Source organism: Perissodus microlepis, chromosome 11 (genome assembly GCF_051167445.1).
Source record: "Perissodus microlepis isolate ML-2025 ecotype Zambia chromosome 11, ASM5116744v1, whole genome shotgun sequence".
NCBI classification, from domain to species: Eukaryota; Metazoa; Chordata; class Actinopteri; order Cichliformes; family Cichlidae; genus Perissodus; species Perissodus microlepis.
Window position 1 is genome coordinate 36,317,989 of NC_140471.1, and position 17,636 is coordinate 36,335,624.

A 17,636-nucleotide genomic window follows, 5' to 3' on the forward strand; every position below is an offset into this window, starting at 1 on the left:
TAAGAATGTCAGAAAATCTAACGTTTTAGAGTCCACGTGCTACTGACCAATCACGTTTGAACGAGGGGTGATATTTGTTGAAATACACTGAAAAAATGTTGTCTTTGACTGTCGGGGGTTTTCTTTCTATTCGCTTTAAAGCAAAGAACGTATCTGTTTCATACACATTGAGTGGTGGATGAGAAAAGCCTTCAGGGGTTCCGCTGCAGGGTAACTCGACTAACATCTCTAAATGATCAGCTGATACGTTCCCCGATTGCTATTAATGCAAACTGAGCAGAAATCCTCTGACGCAGTTACATTTTAAATCCCTGACCAGTGAAAATAAAAATAAGCAGCATTCAGGTATTTATTTCCTTCTCTTATAATAAACAATTCTGTAAGGACGTTTTCTTTGTCTCACCTTGACTCCGACTCTCCACGGAGATGCATACAGTTTGCAGCAGACTGTCTGTTAGCCGCTGTAGAGCCTGGTAGCTATCGATAGTGTAAAGGAAGTGGTGTGCAGGTAGGTTTACGATAGACTCGAGCTCCCGCTGGTTAACATCTCCCACCCCAATGCCAAATATGATAACTCCTTGATCGCGCAGGCGCTTGGCGGGCTCGACTACGTCATCCGTGGAGTCCCCGTCTGTGATGACTACAGCAAACTGAGGAACTCGCTGGCTCGCCCGGCTCCCTGCCTCCTGAGTGAAGTACACTGACTGCAGGAAGTCAATGGCCTTTCCTGTTTCTGTGCCTCCTGTTCGATATGGAAACTGATCGACTTCGGCCAGCAGAGAATCCTTGTCCATGTGATCTTTCAGCAGAAACTCCTGGTAGGTCTCGTCGCTATACTGAGCCAAGCCAATCCGAATTTTGTCAGGGCCGATGTCAAGGCCTAAAATGAAACTTCGGAGAAACTGCCTAATTTCCTCAAAGTTATCAACGCCAATGCTAGATGAGCTGTCAACCAGGAAGACGATGTCTGCCACGGTGGCTCTGGCACATTCTGGAAAAGAAGAAGAAGAAAGTCAGGAACACGAGGGGAAAGTCAGTGAAACCTACATTTCTCGAGAAAGATAAAAACTTTGGGCTTTCCCGGTTTTATATTTAATAAATGGTCAATGGACTGGTTCTTATATAGCACTTTTCTACTCAGACTTATTTTACCTTGAGACGACAGTTTGCATGTTTATGATGATGAACCTGACCTCACAGCCCATTGTTAGTCAGCGGGCTGGTGTCAGTCATCGTGCAAATGCACTGTTTATGAGGTTGGGGAAACCTGCAGTCAGCTGAGACTGATGAAGTCACCTGGATGAGTGACCAAACGTTCTGAAAACACCATGTCCAGATGAACAGTATCAAGCTTTTGGGGTTTACCTGGAGACAGTTGCAGGAGTTGTCGTTTGGCTTCTTCTACAGTTGTGCATAACGTCTGGATGATGTTCTGAGAAATTCCCTGCAGTGCTGCAAAATCTGACACACTGTAAACATGCTGATTGTCATTTGCAATCTCCCTCAGCTGGCTTGCATCTGCATCTTTGATACCAATTGCATACAAAACAATCCCTCTGCTCCTCAGGTTCTTAGCATGAGACTCTACATCGTCTTGGGATTTGCCATCAGTGATCACCACAGCAATTTGCGGCACTTTCTGCGCAGCTCGGCTTCCAGCTTTCCCCACAAAGTGTTCGTTCAACATGAATTCCAAGCCTTTACCGGTCATGGTGCCGCCCCCCCTGTAAGGCAGTTTGATGATGTTGTTGAGGATGTCCTCCTTGTTCTCAAAGGTGTTGAGCAGAAACTCTGTGAGTGGATTGTCACTGTACTGGACAAGGCCGATGCGGACGTGATCAGGGCTGACATCAAAGCTATTGATCAGCGTGAACAGAAACTGGCGGATCTGCTCGAAGTTCTCGGCGCCGATGCTCCACGAGCCATCGACCAGGAAGACGATGTCTGCCACGGCCTCTTCGGTACAGACTAAGAGGAATGGTCTTTAAGTCACGGAGAGGAACTGCTGGACGCTAAAAGGAAATCTCTCAGTATCTGAGGACGTTTGGCAGCGTGAGGTGTCAGCGTGGCTTATAGACAACAGAGGTGGGCTGTGCCATGTGACTGCTGGAAAAGAAAAATGGGCATGTTGCCGCCGGCTCGTGAAAAGCCTCTGGACTGGAGCAGGGATGCTTGCTGACAGCACTTACCTTCAGGGTGGAAAAGCGTGAGGAAAATGAGAAAAAGAGGCGTGTGGCTTACAGCTGGTGTTCGTTGCCTTCAGAAAGCTTTGCTTTCGTTAGCAGTTACCTGACTGCTAACGAAACCCCGACCTTTAACCCTCGCATCTCATTCATGTGCCTGGTTGCAAAAACATTTCCACACTAACCCTAATAATTCAGGGCCGTCTCAGAAACACCTTGAACACGTTAAACGTGAGCGTGCTCCAGTTGTAATGCAGCAAAGGCCCAATGACAGCACTGCAGGTCAGGTTCACCCATTTTTAATAGATACTGTTGGTTAATAAGAGGGAGTCAAATCTATTTTTACAGAGGTCCTTTTTAAAGTACAGCTGCTGGACACTGAAAGAAAACTGCTCCCTCATCAGCAGCTTGATTATGGTAAAACGGGCGTGTGGAGAAGAACCAGGGACACACCCCGAGGAGCCAATTAGAGCCACGCACCGGGCCTTCCTTCTCTCTGCTGCTCACAGTGGATCATCTGCATCCACCTCAACCTATCCCAGCGTCTTCCTCTTCTCCTGCCTGCAGCTGCATCTTCATTCTCCACCCTCCCTCCATCCTGCTCACTGAACACCTTCAGCTCAGCCCCACTGTCTCCAACCAAGTCTCACCTCCATCCTTGAACCTTCCCTTTCACTCTTGCTGCTATCCTTCAGTCACATTTGCCTCCACCCGCTCCACCCTGCCTGCACTCTGTCCTGTGGATGTTAAACCTTCACCATTTCTGCTCCTGCATGTTCACCTGCCCCCTCTCATTCACACACATGTATTCTGTCTTCTAGGGGACTTCATCCCTTTTGCAGACGTCTCAGCACTGCTGACGAATCACATTTCCTGGCTACACGCTGCTAACTTCAATCTGCTTTTTTATTTCCAGTCATGATCCACAAGTTAATGCTACATTTTTCAGGGATAACTTATGTATTAGTTTAATTACTGACAGCGACCACGGACTGCACCTAAACGTCCAGCTCGACATAATGTTGGAGAAGTAATTTGTGGTTAAACAGATACTAAATGTTTCTGTGTGGCAGCGATGCTGGAACAACAGGATCAGTGGAGGAAGTTTTAATCTGGAGTCTGAGACCTAAGAAGGAAAATGTTTTATGCAACCAGACACCAGTCGAAGCTTTGTGTTTGTGCGTCTGTGAGCTTGTTAATTGTGCGTGTGCACGTGCTCAGCTGCAAACACATTCCTGTGCAGGGTTAGTGCTCCGTGTGTGAACTTCAAAACTTACCTGTGTGTGTGTGTGTGTGTGTGTGTGTGTCAGTGTATGGATGGTATAAACAGCTTTCACTGATGTCATACTTTCACCAGGACGCAGGAAGTGGAGCCATAAGCTGCATAATCACACCCACCTGTTGTCTGAGCGCCGCTGCTGTAGAAACACGCCGCCATGATGAGGCCGACCAGAGCAGCCCGCCTCCACTCCATGCTGGATCGGGTTTCTCTGTACCTGCGACAGAAACACAGAGTCTGTTTCACATCTGGAAGCAGCTCCATCACAGCGGGAGCTGCTTCAAACATCTGCTCCACGAGGGACGTGAGGCTGAGTAGATGTTTGCAGAAGCTTTTTGTGCCAAAACAGGATTTTGTTATATAACAGAGACAGAAACACAGCAGAGACACGAGGGGAGGAACAATATTTATGATAATAATTATGGGATATTTCAGCCCCAGTTAAGATACTTACAATCGTCCAGGTTAAATTATTGGACAATTATGTGTAACTTTAATTTTTTAAATAAAGGTTTGAAGGATTTGTCTAATAAATTGTTCATGAATGCATGGACGACATGTTGTTTATTAATGCACACAGTGTTCGTAAGGCATGAAAATAAAAACTAGCATGCATCAGGAGAACAGTCCACAGTCTGCATCTGCAGCCGAGGATGAACCCTCCCTCCACACACACAGGAAATATGGATTTGCTTGTCAAGATATGACAGGAATTATCTGATGTTTCCCAATCTCGTAACAGTAAAGAAGCCATCCAAAAATTCCTGCATCCAGTAAAGTAAATCACTTCCAGCCCCGCTTCTGAGCGGAGACATGTGGGATGTAGCTCATAATGATGACGATGGAGCTTCCTGATTGGTCAGTTTTTAATCAAGCTGAAATGGTTCACTGAGCGTGTCTCGCCCACTGATGTTGAAAGTTTCAGTATAATTATTGAAACAACACATTCCTGCTCGCAGCCATGAACTCATCTCCTCGGGGTGCTGTGAAACCAGAACCGCAGCACCGGAATAAAAGCTACAAATCATCGAGCGACAACTACGAGGTCACCAATCACGTCTGTGCGACGTCTGTAAACCAGTGTCAGACACGGGGAAACTATTAAAACTCGGAGCGTGTGAGCGCACTGACAGGAAATAAGATGTGACGCTCAGTTTGAATAACTTCAGCGTTGCCGTGGAGTCAGGGACACGGCAGGGGAGGAGCCAGCAGGAATCAGGAAATTGTAATTTAGTTAAAAGCATTTTGTGAATCCAGATGGAGCAGCATCCGTAGCATCCAGGCGGGAAGCCTGTTAGCGGGTTAAACCTGGATTCTTTCTAATGTCCAGCAGGGGGCGACTCCTGTATTGAAGTGTTTCTGATCTGACAGCTCAGTGAACTATGAGGTCTCAGTCGCTGGTTTCAGGTCGGATGTCATTAAAAACCATGAGGATAATTCTGGAAACGAATCCCGTTAGAGCAGAAAGGACGAGCGAGATGATCGAGGGGTACGCTCTAAGGTTAATGAAATGCTTCTGTGTCCTTCACTTACTCGTATCCACCGTCAGCACCACACCAACCAGTGGCTATGTCCATCTTTTATATACAGTGTGTGTAAAACAGGCTAACCCCTCAGACATCCTCAGCTGGTTTCTGCTGTCGTTGGGCCAAACACGATAACTCCACGTGCAGCTCCACAGCCTCAGCAGCCAGATGAGTCAGACTCTTTCTCGTGTTTGCAGCCAGAAGACTTCAGAGCATCATCTGGCTCTCCTCACGGCGCCATTTCCTGAGATCTGTAGGCAGCAGACAGTGTCTGGCCACATCACAGGCCGGATGAATGAGAGAATATTTTAAATGTTCTCTGGACGATGGTGCTTCAGATGCAGAGGAGCTCCCTGCTGGTTTTTACTGCCTCTCTACTTTCTTGTCTCACGCCCGCCACCATAAAGTCTCTGCTCTCTGTTTACGTCCTCATTTCAAACTCTGTCCTGCCTGAACTCCTGCTCAGATCATCTCACAACAAAACAACATCAGCATTTAATCTGTCCGTGTTCAGTTACCATCATTAGAAGAGCAGGACAAACACTGAGGAGTGAACGATGAGAGGAGCGGACTGGTGTTGCAGGTTTGGGTCATGGTTAGCATGCATTTAGCCACATGCTAACCAAACACATTCAGAAATTTTACATGCAAATCAGACCATAAAGAAGCTGCCAACACGTTGTTTGTATTTGTGCTTTTTTTCTGCAAAGCACTTCGAAACACGAGAAACAACCTTTTTCTGTTTGCACAGAATTATAAAATCACCAGGATCAGTTTTATTAAGTGACTCACAGCATGAAGCACTGCTGTGAACAAAGCTCAAACTGAGGCACAGTACGAAACAGGTTGGAGCTGTCACTGAGAGAACATCAGGACAAAAACAAAAGAAATCAGATCCGGCGTTGAGACAAAGATCTGGTGATGCTCACACAGCAGGAGGTGGATGTATGACGTTATCACAGCATTTCAAAGTGTCAAACACTGGAGCGAGAAGAATCATCAAGAAACTCAAAGAGAGCCACGGAGAGCAGAAGAAGCCTGGCAGAGGTAGGAAGCAAACATCTGGAAGACTCTGGGGGAAAAATCCATGAGTCTAAAGAGCCGAGAAGAAGCGAGCGAACGAGTCAGCCCAGATGAGAATCTTAGTCTCAAAGGAGACGATCGCTAGAACCCTGCAGAGGAACGGACCGCCAAAAACCTCTGCAGAAGAGACACCTTCAAGTCAGACTGCAGTGTGCCGAGGACGACCCGGAGAAAGGTTCATGTCCCACAGGGAAGCAGTGGCAGGATTACACTGTGGGATCACTGTAATACTGCAACGAACGACCTCCAGAAGACCAAAGCGAGCGTTACCGTCTGGTCTGACTGTGGGCTGATCTGAAGACCGAGGTCCACGCCAGAAGGTCATCACATCTATAGACCTCTCTGCATTGAATCATATCTGTTATTAACCTCTGTCTCTCTTCCACCGCATGTCTTTTATCCTGTCTTCCTTCTCTCACCCCAACCAATCACAGCAGATGGCCCCGCCCCTCCCTGAGCCTGGTTCTGCCGGAGGTTTCTTCCTGTTAAAAGGGAGTTTTTCCTTCCCACTGTCGCCAAAGTGCTTGCTCATAGGGGGTCATATGATTGTTGGGTTTTTCTCTGTATCTATGAAGCGCCTTGAGGCGACTTTTGTTGTGATTTGGCGCTATATAAATAAAATTGAATTGAATTGAATTGAATTGAATTGAATTGAATTGAAATTGAAATTGAATCTGGAGGAGCCCGAGAGGTTCTCCAAAGCAGAACGGGCTGGGTTCACCGAGGCGCCGAGAGGACGGTCATCCACACACAGGTGGCTGTGAGCTGCTCTGATGCACTTTAATCAGAGTTGTGGGATTAATGAGCCTCGTTAGCTTCGGGTGTTTGCTGTTACTGCTGCACAGCCGTCCATCTTGTCCTGCCTCTGTCCCAGCAGGGACGGACCTGTTTGTTAGATCTCTATCAGAGGCGTGGACGGCGTGCACATCCTCGCATGATTCACAAACAGCAGTGAGAACGAAGAACGTTGTTTACTGACAGAGGACCATCGTCTTGGTGCGCTGACGAATTGTTCACACGGCGACACAATCGTGCACGACGTGCAGGTGAGCCGTGTCGTCAAACCAAAATAACATATCTGACTAACGTGCGTCCTGGATGGTACTCGAGTGAGGATTTGGGCGTGGCTACTACAAACCAGAAGGTTTTACTGGCTTTTAGTTCCCGATGAATAAACTGTTTAATATGTTAGTGATCTGTCCTGAGTCATGGTTTCCTTCCTCGTCTTCTTCCCTCCCGTCTCCTGCTGCCACACACTTCCAGTGAATTTCACCAGCTGATTCCAGCTAATAAAGATTTCAAACTCGTCTCTACCTTTTACAAGGTGCTGCAGATAAATCTGCTTCGTCCTCCAGGCAGCAAAAGTGACAGTAAGCAGCTCTGGATCTGTGGGGGCTTCATTTATTGGACGGCCTTTGCTCATACCGCCCTCTCTCTGTCTACATGTATGAACATGTGTTCGCCCACGAGCATATTTCAGAGCTGTGTTTAATCACGGGCCAAATGCTCGAGGCCCTGTGAGTGGAGCTGGATTTGGGGGAGGGTTATTCTAATGCGAAGCATGTGGAGGTCATCAGCGCTCCAGTGACAGGCTGATTGAAGCGAGGTCCAGCTCTAATTACACGGACCTCCAACTGTATTTACTCGGAGCGTGAGCGGCTCTTTCCTGTTGGCTCTATGGACCGTAGATGTTTGATGTTAAAGAATGAAGGGCCTCATGGTTTCTAGTTCAAACTGGTGTCACACATGCAGGAGGTTCTCCTCGCTGATGAGGACATTATAGAGCTGACGCTCTGCAGGCGCGCTGGAGGACAGTTTGTGCCCTCCGAGCAGCGTTTAGGAGAACGCTGCATCGTGGACAGCTGCATGAAGCTGGAACGTTTCTAACATGACTCTGTGTCCGAACAACAATCCCACACTCAAAGCCTCAGCTGTGGAGGTCAAAGAGGAGCTGAGACTGGACTCGTGTTGAGCGAGCCCACCCTCTCGCCGTGGCTGTCTGGAGAGGCTGAAACTAAGAAAGGCCGTCTGACCACAGAGGTCTCGTGCCAGCCCACATGAGCTGACGGCTCAGTTCAAACCCTGAATCCAGCAGCCGTCCCCCCTCTTCGATGGTCCGCCTCACATACGAGTGAACTGTTTACCTGCTTTAACCTGCTCAGTGTCGCTGTGCATCTGCAGGACGCTCTGGAACCCACGCCCACCCCAACCTCTTCTTTCCAGCCTCCGTCTGACTCATTGTGGGCTGCTCGTTTCTCCAGGTGTTGCTGCTGAGCCCGTTGTCATCCTCTGGACGTCCAATGGAAACACCTCCAAGCACCAGCCTCACATCCCTGTGGATGAGCGGGGTTACTGCTGTGATGGGGCAAAAGCTCAGCCTGGTACTTTTCAGAGCCTCAAACAGCGAGTGAAATCCTGGACTGAGCAAATCGATCTGAGCAGTGGCTGAACTTTTGATTTATGCCGACTCTGCAATGTCAGCGTGTCCCTGCATGTCCTGAGGAGGAGGCGTCTGACAAAAACAGCTCTATATTAATCACATCATAAATGTGCATCTGACACAGCGTTAATAGCTTCAAATCTATAGAGGTCAAAGACTTTGTGACTCCTGTGGAGTTTCCTGATGTCACAGACATCAGACGCTCATCAGCCGTCTTTTAGCGATGAATGAAAAAGGAGAAAGGAGAGGCCCGACAGCTACATGCGTGCAGGTAAAGTGAGACTGAACGTCACGCTTGGTCAGACAGGAGCGTTTTCATGATGCAGAACATGAACGAGCTTCACTGAAACGGTCAGGAGGACCTGGAGCTGCTCCCGTGAACAAACACAGGCTAATGCACACGGCCGATGCTAAACCTGCACTTCCATCCAGACAGAGAATAAACACCACACAGCTGAAACAGTCGCACACCTCTGCTGTGACCACACAGCGACTTCTTTAACGTCTGTGCTGGGGTGAAGAGAAAAGGAAGAGATAATGGACGATGAACGGCGAGCAGGGCGAGGCCTCAGAGCAGAAAGACAGAGCGTCTGTCCCTGTCAGTCTTTAGATGTCTCATTTCACCAACCTGTTAAAGGTCATCACAGACCAGTTCATTCATGCTGAGAGAGTTTGTGGGTGTGTCGTAGAAATGTGACAGGAGGGTGACATTTATATATGAGCTTCAGTCCTGAAGATCGCTGCACAGATGTGCGTGTCACTGCTAGGAGTCTTTCTCTGCACCACAGTCACTGGGCTTCCTCCCTGTCTCTGCTGTTGTTGTTGCTCCTGCGATGCCTCTGCAGGGAGCGGTCCAGCGTCTAAATGGAGCGTAACATTACATGGGGCGGCGGTTTGCACTGAGCAGAAAGAGCTGAAAACAAGAAAATAATGAGGCTCAAATGTCCGTCAGTTAATGTCTCCTGTTCCATGCCTAACATGAAGCCTGCCACCAACACTGAACCTAAATCGCCTCCTGGCTCCAGCAGCCATCGCGCTCACCAGGAGCAGAGGTGGACTCGGGACTGTTTCGGGTCTCAGACAGGGATTACCTGTCCGGCTGGAAGCAGTCTGGCTGCTCGGAATACTTGGCTGAGTTTCCCAGCACTACTAAAATCGTTAAGCGAGGGTCTAACAGCGACCATCATCAACAACAACTGCATGGTTAAAAATTCACAAACACAATTTAATGATCACTGTTTGTTTTCAGCTGCCAGGATGCACGAAGAGGCAAAGACTGAGCAGCAATTAGGACTGACCCTGGAGGAGATTAGCGACCTCCACAGATTAAACATCTTGAGAGCACATGTCTGAACAGAGACGACTGTCTCACTTCAGCCTTAAGCTTCTCCTGCTCTGATGACCCAGCTCATCAGATCTGAGAGTCTGTGTTCAGCTGACATGTTTGCCGGCTTGAAGGCCTGTGGTACATAGCCGATTATTAGAGATAGGTTGATCATATTTAAGATCGAAGAATTAATCAATGGCAGGACTTCTTTGAGCAGTTTTGTAGGAATGGGGTCTAAAAGACACGTTGATGGTTTGGAGGAAGTAATTATTGAAGTTAACTCAGAAAGATCAATTGGAGAAAAAGAGTCTAACTTAACATCAATGGTACTAAGAGTAGCTGTAGATAATATTACATCTGTGGGATGATTACTGGTAATTTTTTCTCTAATGATTAAAATGTTATTTGTGAAGAAGTTCATGAAGTCATTACTAGTTAACGTTAAAGGGATGGTTGGCTCAACAGAGCTCTGACTGTTTGTCAGCCTGGCTACAGAGCTGAAGAGAAACCTGGGGTTGTTCTTATTTTCTTCAATCAGTGATGAATAGTAAGATGTTCTGGCTTTGCGGAGGGCTTTCTTATAAAGCAGCAAACTATTTCTCCAGGCTAAATGATGATCCTCTACATTTGTGACACGCCATTTCCTCTCCAGATTACGAGTCATCTGCTTTAGGCTACGTGTTTGAGAATTATACCACGGAGTCAGGTACTTCTGATTAGAGACCTTAGTTTGGAGCTACAGTATCCAGAGTCGTACGTAGTGAGGAGGTAAAATTATTAACAAGATGATCGACCTCTGTTGGAGCAGCGTTCAGATAGCTGCTCTGCTCTGTGTTGGTACAGGGCATTGAAGATGATAACAGTGGGTGGATTATATTCTTAAACTTAGTTGCAGCGCTTTCAGAGCAGCACCAACTGCAGGCCAACATGGCGGATGTGGAAGGAGAAATTACCAGAGGAAATGATGCTGAGGAGCACCAGAACAGCACCAAGGGAGCCAGTGGGGAAACAGGAAGCAGTGACTGAAGTTTCAAAGTAAGAGCCAAGGGATGGACCAGTAGTAAATCAAACAGTGATGTTCTTACAGAAGAATAAAAATGAAAAATGGCTAGAATGAGTCACTAATCACCCTTGGGTGGTCAATACCTGAGCAGCCCTCCAAAGTAAAAGTGCAACCAAGAAAATTGCCAGTGGACTCAATGACGTCAGTATGCAGACACGTGGAGCTGGTGGGAAGAAATCCCTGCAGACGCCCTCAGAGCAGGAGAACAGTCAGAGCATAGACAGGATGTCCGCATACTTTTGGCTGTTCGATGATCTGATGTGTTTTTTTTAAGCACGTCTCCATCAGGGAACATTTGCACCAACCAGCAGGTGGGTGGGCTGAGAAGAAGACGTGAAAGTTTATGTGAAGAAGACGTAAACCTTCAAAAAGAAAAACACGCACAGTCTGAGTCACTGCAGTTTTAATGTTTAGAGTGAAGAATGCACAGCTTGAAGCTCCGCTGCATGATGTAAAGTCTCTGTCAAACACACAGGACACCCAGGAGCCCCGGGGGCCCGTGGGGGGATGATGCACTTCCCTCCCTGATTGAAGAAATGTTTGAAAGCCAGATGTTTGCGCTCTGGATAATCTAAACCCAGGAATTTGTTATTCTGATGTATAGAAACCAAAGTTTGGAGCAACTCTGACAGAAAGCAGCCTCAGCTCTGCTTTCAGCAGCTGATGGGAGTTTAAACCTTCAGTACCAGCAGACGAATCTTTATGCGTCTACTCTGTGAGGTTCAAGGAAAAGCCCTGATGATGGAAAACTGCATCGGCTCATCTCAGTTTTTAAATCCACTCTTTGAATAGAACAATGAAAAAACCGAGGCAGCTAAAAGATGGATGTGATGGATTTGTTCAGGACTTTGGAGACCTGTGAAACGATCCAGATGTTTCAGCCACTCAGCAGCTCGTTAACACACTTACAGGCACAATCTAGAAAAATATGGACTTCCAAGAAATCGTTGCAGTTTTTCTCTGAACTCATGTGGTGAGAAAAATTACTTCAGGCAGGTCCGACCAAGAAACGTCTTCAAAGCGATGCGAGTGTGCGAGCCTTCGAGTCCACCGTTCATCATTTTGTGTTTGTTCTAACTCTGATAGAGGAGGCTAAACTGGTCTGGCTAAACTGGTCTGGCTAAACTGGTCAGGCTAAACTGGTCAGGCAGGCACTCTGAGACATTTAAAAAAGTCAAAGTTTGGTTGGAAAGCAAAGAGTCTTTTTTTCTGTTCCAAGGAACAATTTTCAGTATGAAACAACATCTTTTTCTTTTAACAATCTGAAATGTAAATCCCTGCCCGCTCATCTTATATCTACCACTGACGTTTACATCAGTTATTAGAGGTTTAGATTCCCGGGTCACACAGATCTGTCATATCTGGTTTCAGTCCTTGTTCAGGTTCTTCACTCAGCATGGAAACCCGTCAGCGTGTTTGTTCACGCAGGGAAAGCCGGCGTTTCCATGGCTACAAACTCCAGGGGCTGGTTATTCTGACCAATGAGAGCAAATCCAGCCCTTCTGTTGCTTTTCAGTGGAAATGCAGATCTGAGATCTGTGCCAATTTCTCTTACCAGTCCGTCAAACTGGATCCAACCAGTTAACTTCAGGATATTTTTAAAGTACAAACTCAGATGCACCAGTTTGCTAAATCAGATTTTAATTATAAGGGAAAATTTCACCACTTCAAAAAGAGCCGAGGAGAAAAACGTGCCATGCATTTGTTATTCATTCGCCTCGTCAGCTCATTTCAGCTCTCTGCTTTTACTAAAGTGGCTTTGACTCACAAACAGTGTTGGTCAAGTTAATTGAAAAAACGTAATCAGTAACGAATTACTGATTACTTCTGCAAAAAGTAATCCCGTTACTTTACTGATTACTTATTTTTAAGAGTAATTAGTTACTTAGTTACTTTTTAAAAACACGATTTACAACCTGAATAGGTGATAAAGGATAGATCTTTCAGCCCAATTCTACTTTTTCTGCATAATCCATCATACAAAATGTAATCAAATGGAAAAGTCTCTTTTTAAAACTTGTTTTATTAGTTTTAATCTTTTAACTTTATGCATCAAGCAAACATTAAATTATCTGCAACATTCTCTGACTGGAAGAAATTAGTTTAACATTTAAACCTATTTTCTGCACATTCCAGCACATAAAATAAAATATTTTTTGTGTTTACACACAGTCTTTCAAATAGATGCAAGTAAAACACAGCAAAAAATAAATAAAGTCAAAGACTAGCGGTCCTGTTGCTCTATTTTCACCTGTAAAGCAGGAGTGGGGCAGGTGGAGGTTTACCCTGGTGCAGGTGAGCCGCAGCGGTCAGTGGAAGAATCCGCGAGTTTCTCTGTGAGTTTCCCATTACGTCGTAGCTACTCGGTGCTTGCTCGGAAGTTTAGGGTTTTTTCACTGTAAAAAGAAGTTTTCTTCCCACGCACAACGGACACTAATGTTTTTGTCACTTTTTATGGAATCAAACTCAAAGTAAGGTCAGTACTTCCACGCTTTAAACGCTGCACGCTCATACTCTCTCCGCACTGATATATGATCCACTGTTGATCTGCACACAGCTGTTGTCACGAACGTCGCACTCGCTTACGTCACTGTCATGAGACATTCTCGCAAAAAAACCACGGTTTTAGTAACGCAGTAACGCAGCGTTCCTACGGGAAAGTAACGGTAATCTAATTACCGTTTTTGCAATAGTAATCCCTTACTTTACTCGTTACTCAAAAAAAGTAATCGGATTACAGTAACGCGTTACTGCCCATCTCTGCTCACAAATGACCTTTCTCTGGCTCTTCCTGCAGCCTCTCAGTATTCGTGTCTGAATCTTAAACTCTGAACTGAAGGAAACCCGACTGTTTCACCTCATCCGAGCCTTTTCTTCTGTTCTGAAAGCTGGCGAGGCCTGGATATTCCTAGTGGGCTCATCACCTTGCAGGTGGCCCAGAGACTTGACCACCTACTCTACCCTGACCAGCTGACATCTGCGTCGAGAGCCCGAACGTCTGGGATTCGTTTTATGCATGTTTCTCCTCTTATTTGAGAGTTTGGAGATGTGAAAATAAAAATATGCACAGCTGTAACAGTGATACAAACACAAAGGAAGCATTGTAAGCACACGTTAGCTAACCAGCAGACTGGTGTTACCAACAGAGTTATAATCATTAAAAAAATCCCCCCCTCGTGTCTGGCAGCTCTGACGAGGCGTCCCGCATTAGCTTAATTTACTGAAAGTGCCTCTAAAGCTGAACAAATGTTAATGGAGCCTGAAGAGAGGGGAGTGAGGGTCCAAAGATGAGAACTCCATAAAACTAAAATCCCTCAGCATGTTTTTGTTCAGAGTTAGGAAACCAACCAAAGCTCTGTTACTTAAAAATATTTGTGGTTTCCCAGAATTCTCACCGGGGCTGATAATGGTAGTCGCCACTGAAAACAAACACCATAAATTACGGAGTATTGTTAATGCACCGAGGACATAAACTGGCTCAAACATCAGGTCGGTGCAGCCAGAGACAGCAGCAGGAGTCTGGGCTGATTCGGTCTCTGTGCTGAAGGTGGTTCAAAACCAGGAAGTGATTATGTTAGTAACAGGAAACTGACATGAACCTAATGACAGCACAGGGGAAGTGAAACTAAATACATTGAACAAAGAACACAAGACTCCTTCAAAATAAAACAGGAAACATCGAGAAAAATACAACAATCAACAAAATAAAACTAAAATGTCTTGGTACTGGGTCGCACCGTGACATTTTTCTTCCTGTGCAATCACCTGGAAGGGAGAAAATGGAGCACTACAGCAACACAGCTTTTGAGGAGCGGAGATGTGGACGTTACTTCTTTTTTTTTTATTGCACAACAGGACAAGAGAGTGGCAGTAAAATTGGACAGAAGCTGCTAACACAGCTTTGGTCTTTGCAAGTGTCTGCACAGACAGCATGCTAACGCTAAGCTAGCCAAGAACCCAGACTGGTGTTAGAGCTGAGCGCATGCAGACCCGAGCCCGCAGCCAGAGCCTGAGCGATGAGCAGTCAGGCCGCAGCCTCCGTTTCTACCTGTTCGTGTTTGTAGAGTCGCTGCGGCGATCGCTCTGAGTTCCCTGTCTGCTGGTTTTCAACTTTGCTTTGTGCGTTTTAAGTTCAGACGTAAACACTAAGACAAAGATCTGAATCAGGCGGCTGGTGTGGATATTGATGCAGTGCCATAGCAGCGGATTTCAGGGCGAATGGTTAGTATTTAAAATGCATGTGTTTGTCCCAGGCAGTAAAAACATGAAAGTGCTGAAGTATCATTTGATTTTTGTGTTTTACTCGAACGCAGGCATTTCACCAGAAATTAAATTTCTGTTGCAGGGGAGGACTGCAAGACCGTCCACAGAACCACAAGACCGTCCACAGAACCACGCGGGCCTGGTTCTAATCCAGGACCACATGAACACTGACATGTGATGAGGAGCTACAGAGACAGAGCTCTTCATTGGGAGCCTTCTGTGTTTCATGTTGCTGGAAATTGACTGAAACTAAATTCTGTATTTTCAGATGCTTTTTATGTTTTCCTTTTGAACACTGGAGCAGCTCTTTCAGCACTTTTTAATGTGAGAAAACCCCCTTTTGACTTGTATGTTTGCATTCTTGGTCAAAGCTCCCATGAAAATAAAAATGCTCGCAATGCTAAGCAAACATCAGAGGGAGAATTTAAGGACAATGTTCCCAGTGTGAGAGAAAATCAAACAGCAAACTCAAAGAGCTCAGAACTAAAACCGATAGTTATCTGCAGGAAACTCCTCATTATGGATTTGTTGCAGTAACATCCTGGAGAAAGCCGGAGCTAAAGCTAATTATGTAATTACTTCCTGTCGCAACTTAAACTAAGCAACAACAGATGAAAACCACAGAGGATCAGAGACGACCCAACATCAGCTTCAGCCACCAATAAAACTCCCAAACCAACAAACGTCACCGCAGCAGCCAGAGTGGAGGAGGTGAATCCCTCTGAGGCGAGATTAAAGCACCAAAGAAGAAGAACAAAGATTCGAGCATCTGTGATGAAATGTTAATTAAACACTGAAGGTTTCACAGCTTATTTCAGGTGCTCAGTGTATGTGTACAGTGAATCAGCTGGGAGGTGCAAGGAGAAACCAAACAGTTGTCACATGTTTATGAACACTCATGGCCAACGATAGAAGTGACGAGACTATGGCCTGTATTTGTATAGCGCTATAGTATCAGGAGGCAGCCTGGGATCAAACCACCGACCTTCTGACGAGTGGCTGACCTGCTCTGCCACCTGAGCCAGGTTACTTTTCTTCTTCTTTTTTAAACGTTTAAGCAGGATTTTAAACATAAATCACTACCTGGCAGAGAGTCGGCGCTTGGCTCAAGGACACTTCAGCTGGATGACGGGTGGTCAGGAGACTCTGATGATCCTGGATCGCAAAAACAAACAAAGAAGAGTCAGCATCAGCAACCAGCAGCTTGACCCGTAACGCTGCCTCGACATGCCAAACGCTCACTCGCAGGAGGAACTTTGGGTTTATCTAATTAACCTCGTTTTGTTTAGACATCTGTTCAATGAGGCGCTGCAGCTGCACGCAGAGCTGTGTCTACAACACATTTCCATCATGCAGTTAACAGCTTCAGATTTGGTTTCTGCTTTGGTCAAAGGGCCATCTAACGTGTAACTTCAGACAAAGCTGTGAGATCAGCTGATCTCGTTTCCAGATGTCATTAGCTGATGAATTTCGTTGGATTCAGTTTGAAAGATTTTTGCTGGATGTTATATCAAAGCTGCTTTCCCCTGCATACAGTTGCTGCACAGCTGCAAACCACCTTTTATGCTGTATCAGACTGATGTTGCTCTGCCCTGGGATTAAAGCTGCCCTGTTTGAAGTGCAGGTATTCCCTCATGTTCTGTCAAAGGAAACCATTGCTAATTTACATGTGTGGGAAGCTACAAATGTTCCGATTGTAAGGCAAACAAATCAAAAACAAAACAACGTTTGGTTTCCTCGTCTTGATGTGCTCGACTCTGAGGTTTCTTTGAAGTGCCAGTACCCTTTCCTCGGTCATTTTAAAGTACAGACAGTGTCACATGTCTGTTGTTCTAGTAACAGCACAGTCACAGAAAACTGTAGAGCAGCTGAAGTCCGTTACAGTTAGGGTTAGGGCAGAGCGGTTTACCAAAAGGACTTCACAGGTGTTCCTGTGGTTTGCAGCAGGGGCGCTAATGAAACATTAGCAGCTGGACCTCAGATAAATCCCTGAGCTGGACCTCTGGATCCTGTTTCAAATCACAACAACAGTTGCTTTATATTGTGAGGTTGACCCAACAATCATATGACCCCCTATGAGCAAGCACTTTGGCGACAGTGGGAAGGAAAAACTCCCTTTTAACAGGAAGAAACCTCCAACAGAATCAGGTTCGGGGAGGGGCGGGGCCATAACATGGCTGCTGTGAGGTCACTGTGCTAACAGACCATCCAAGAAGGCGGAGCTCCGGTTTTGCAGAGTAAAATCGGAACACTAATTAGCAGGAACCTGTTTTTGTGTGACGCTCCCAGCTTGAGAATTAAGCTAGCTAGCATTAGGTGATAGATGAGCACTCCACCCTCATATTAAAATTCTCACTTCTACAAAAATCTAACATGATGCAGCTAGAATGCTAACTGAGGCCTTAAAACATGGCAGCTGAAACCTTTGGATGCTGTTTTATCCAAACAGGAGTTCTTTCAGGTGTGTTGCAC

The 17,636-nt window shown here is 46.0% G+C and overlaps 1 protein-coding gene across 1 annotated transcript in view; it reads right to left on the bottom strand.

The window, feature by feature from the left end:
• Positions 1–17,636, bottom strand: part of col6a4a (collagen, type VI, alpha 4a) — a 60,187-nt gene that overhangs the window by 34,959 nt on the left and 7,592 nt on the right. The window contains exons 2-5 of the mRNA XM_084944561.1: positions 16,248–16,319; positions 3,582–3,679; positions 1,366–1,968; positions 404–991 (exon numbers count right to left, since the gene is read on the bottom strand). Coding sequence (XP_084800687.1) covers positions 404–991; positions 1,366–1,968; positions 3,582–3,657 — 1,267 coding nt within the window. The 5' untranslated portion in view covers positions 3,658–3,679; positions 16,248–16,319. The remainder of the gene's footprint in view (positions 1–403; positions 992–1,365; positions 1,969–3,581; positions 3,680–16,247; positions 16,320–17,636) is intronic.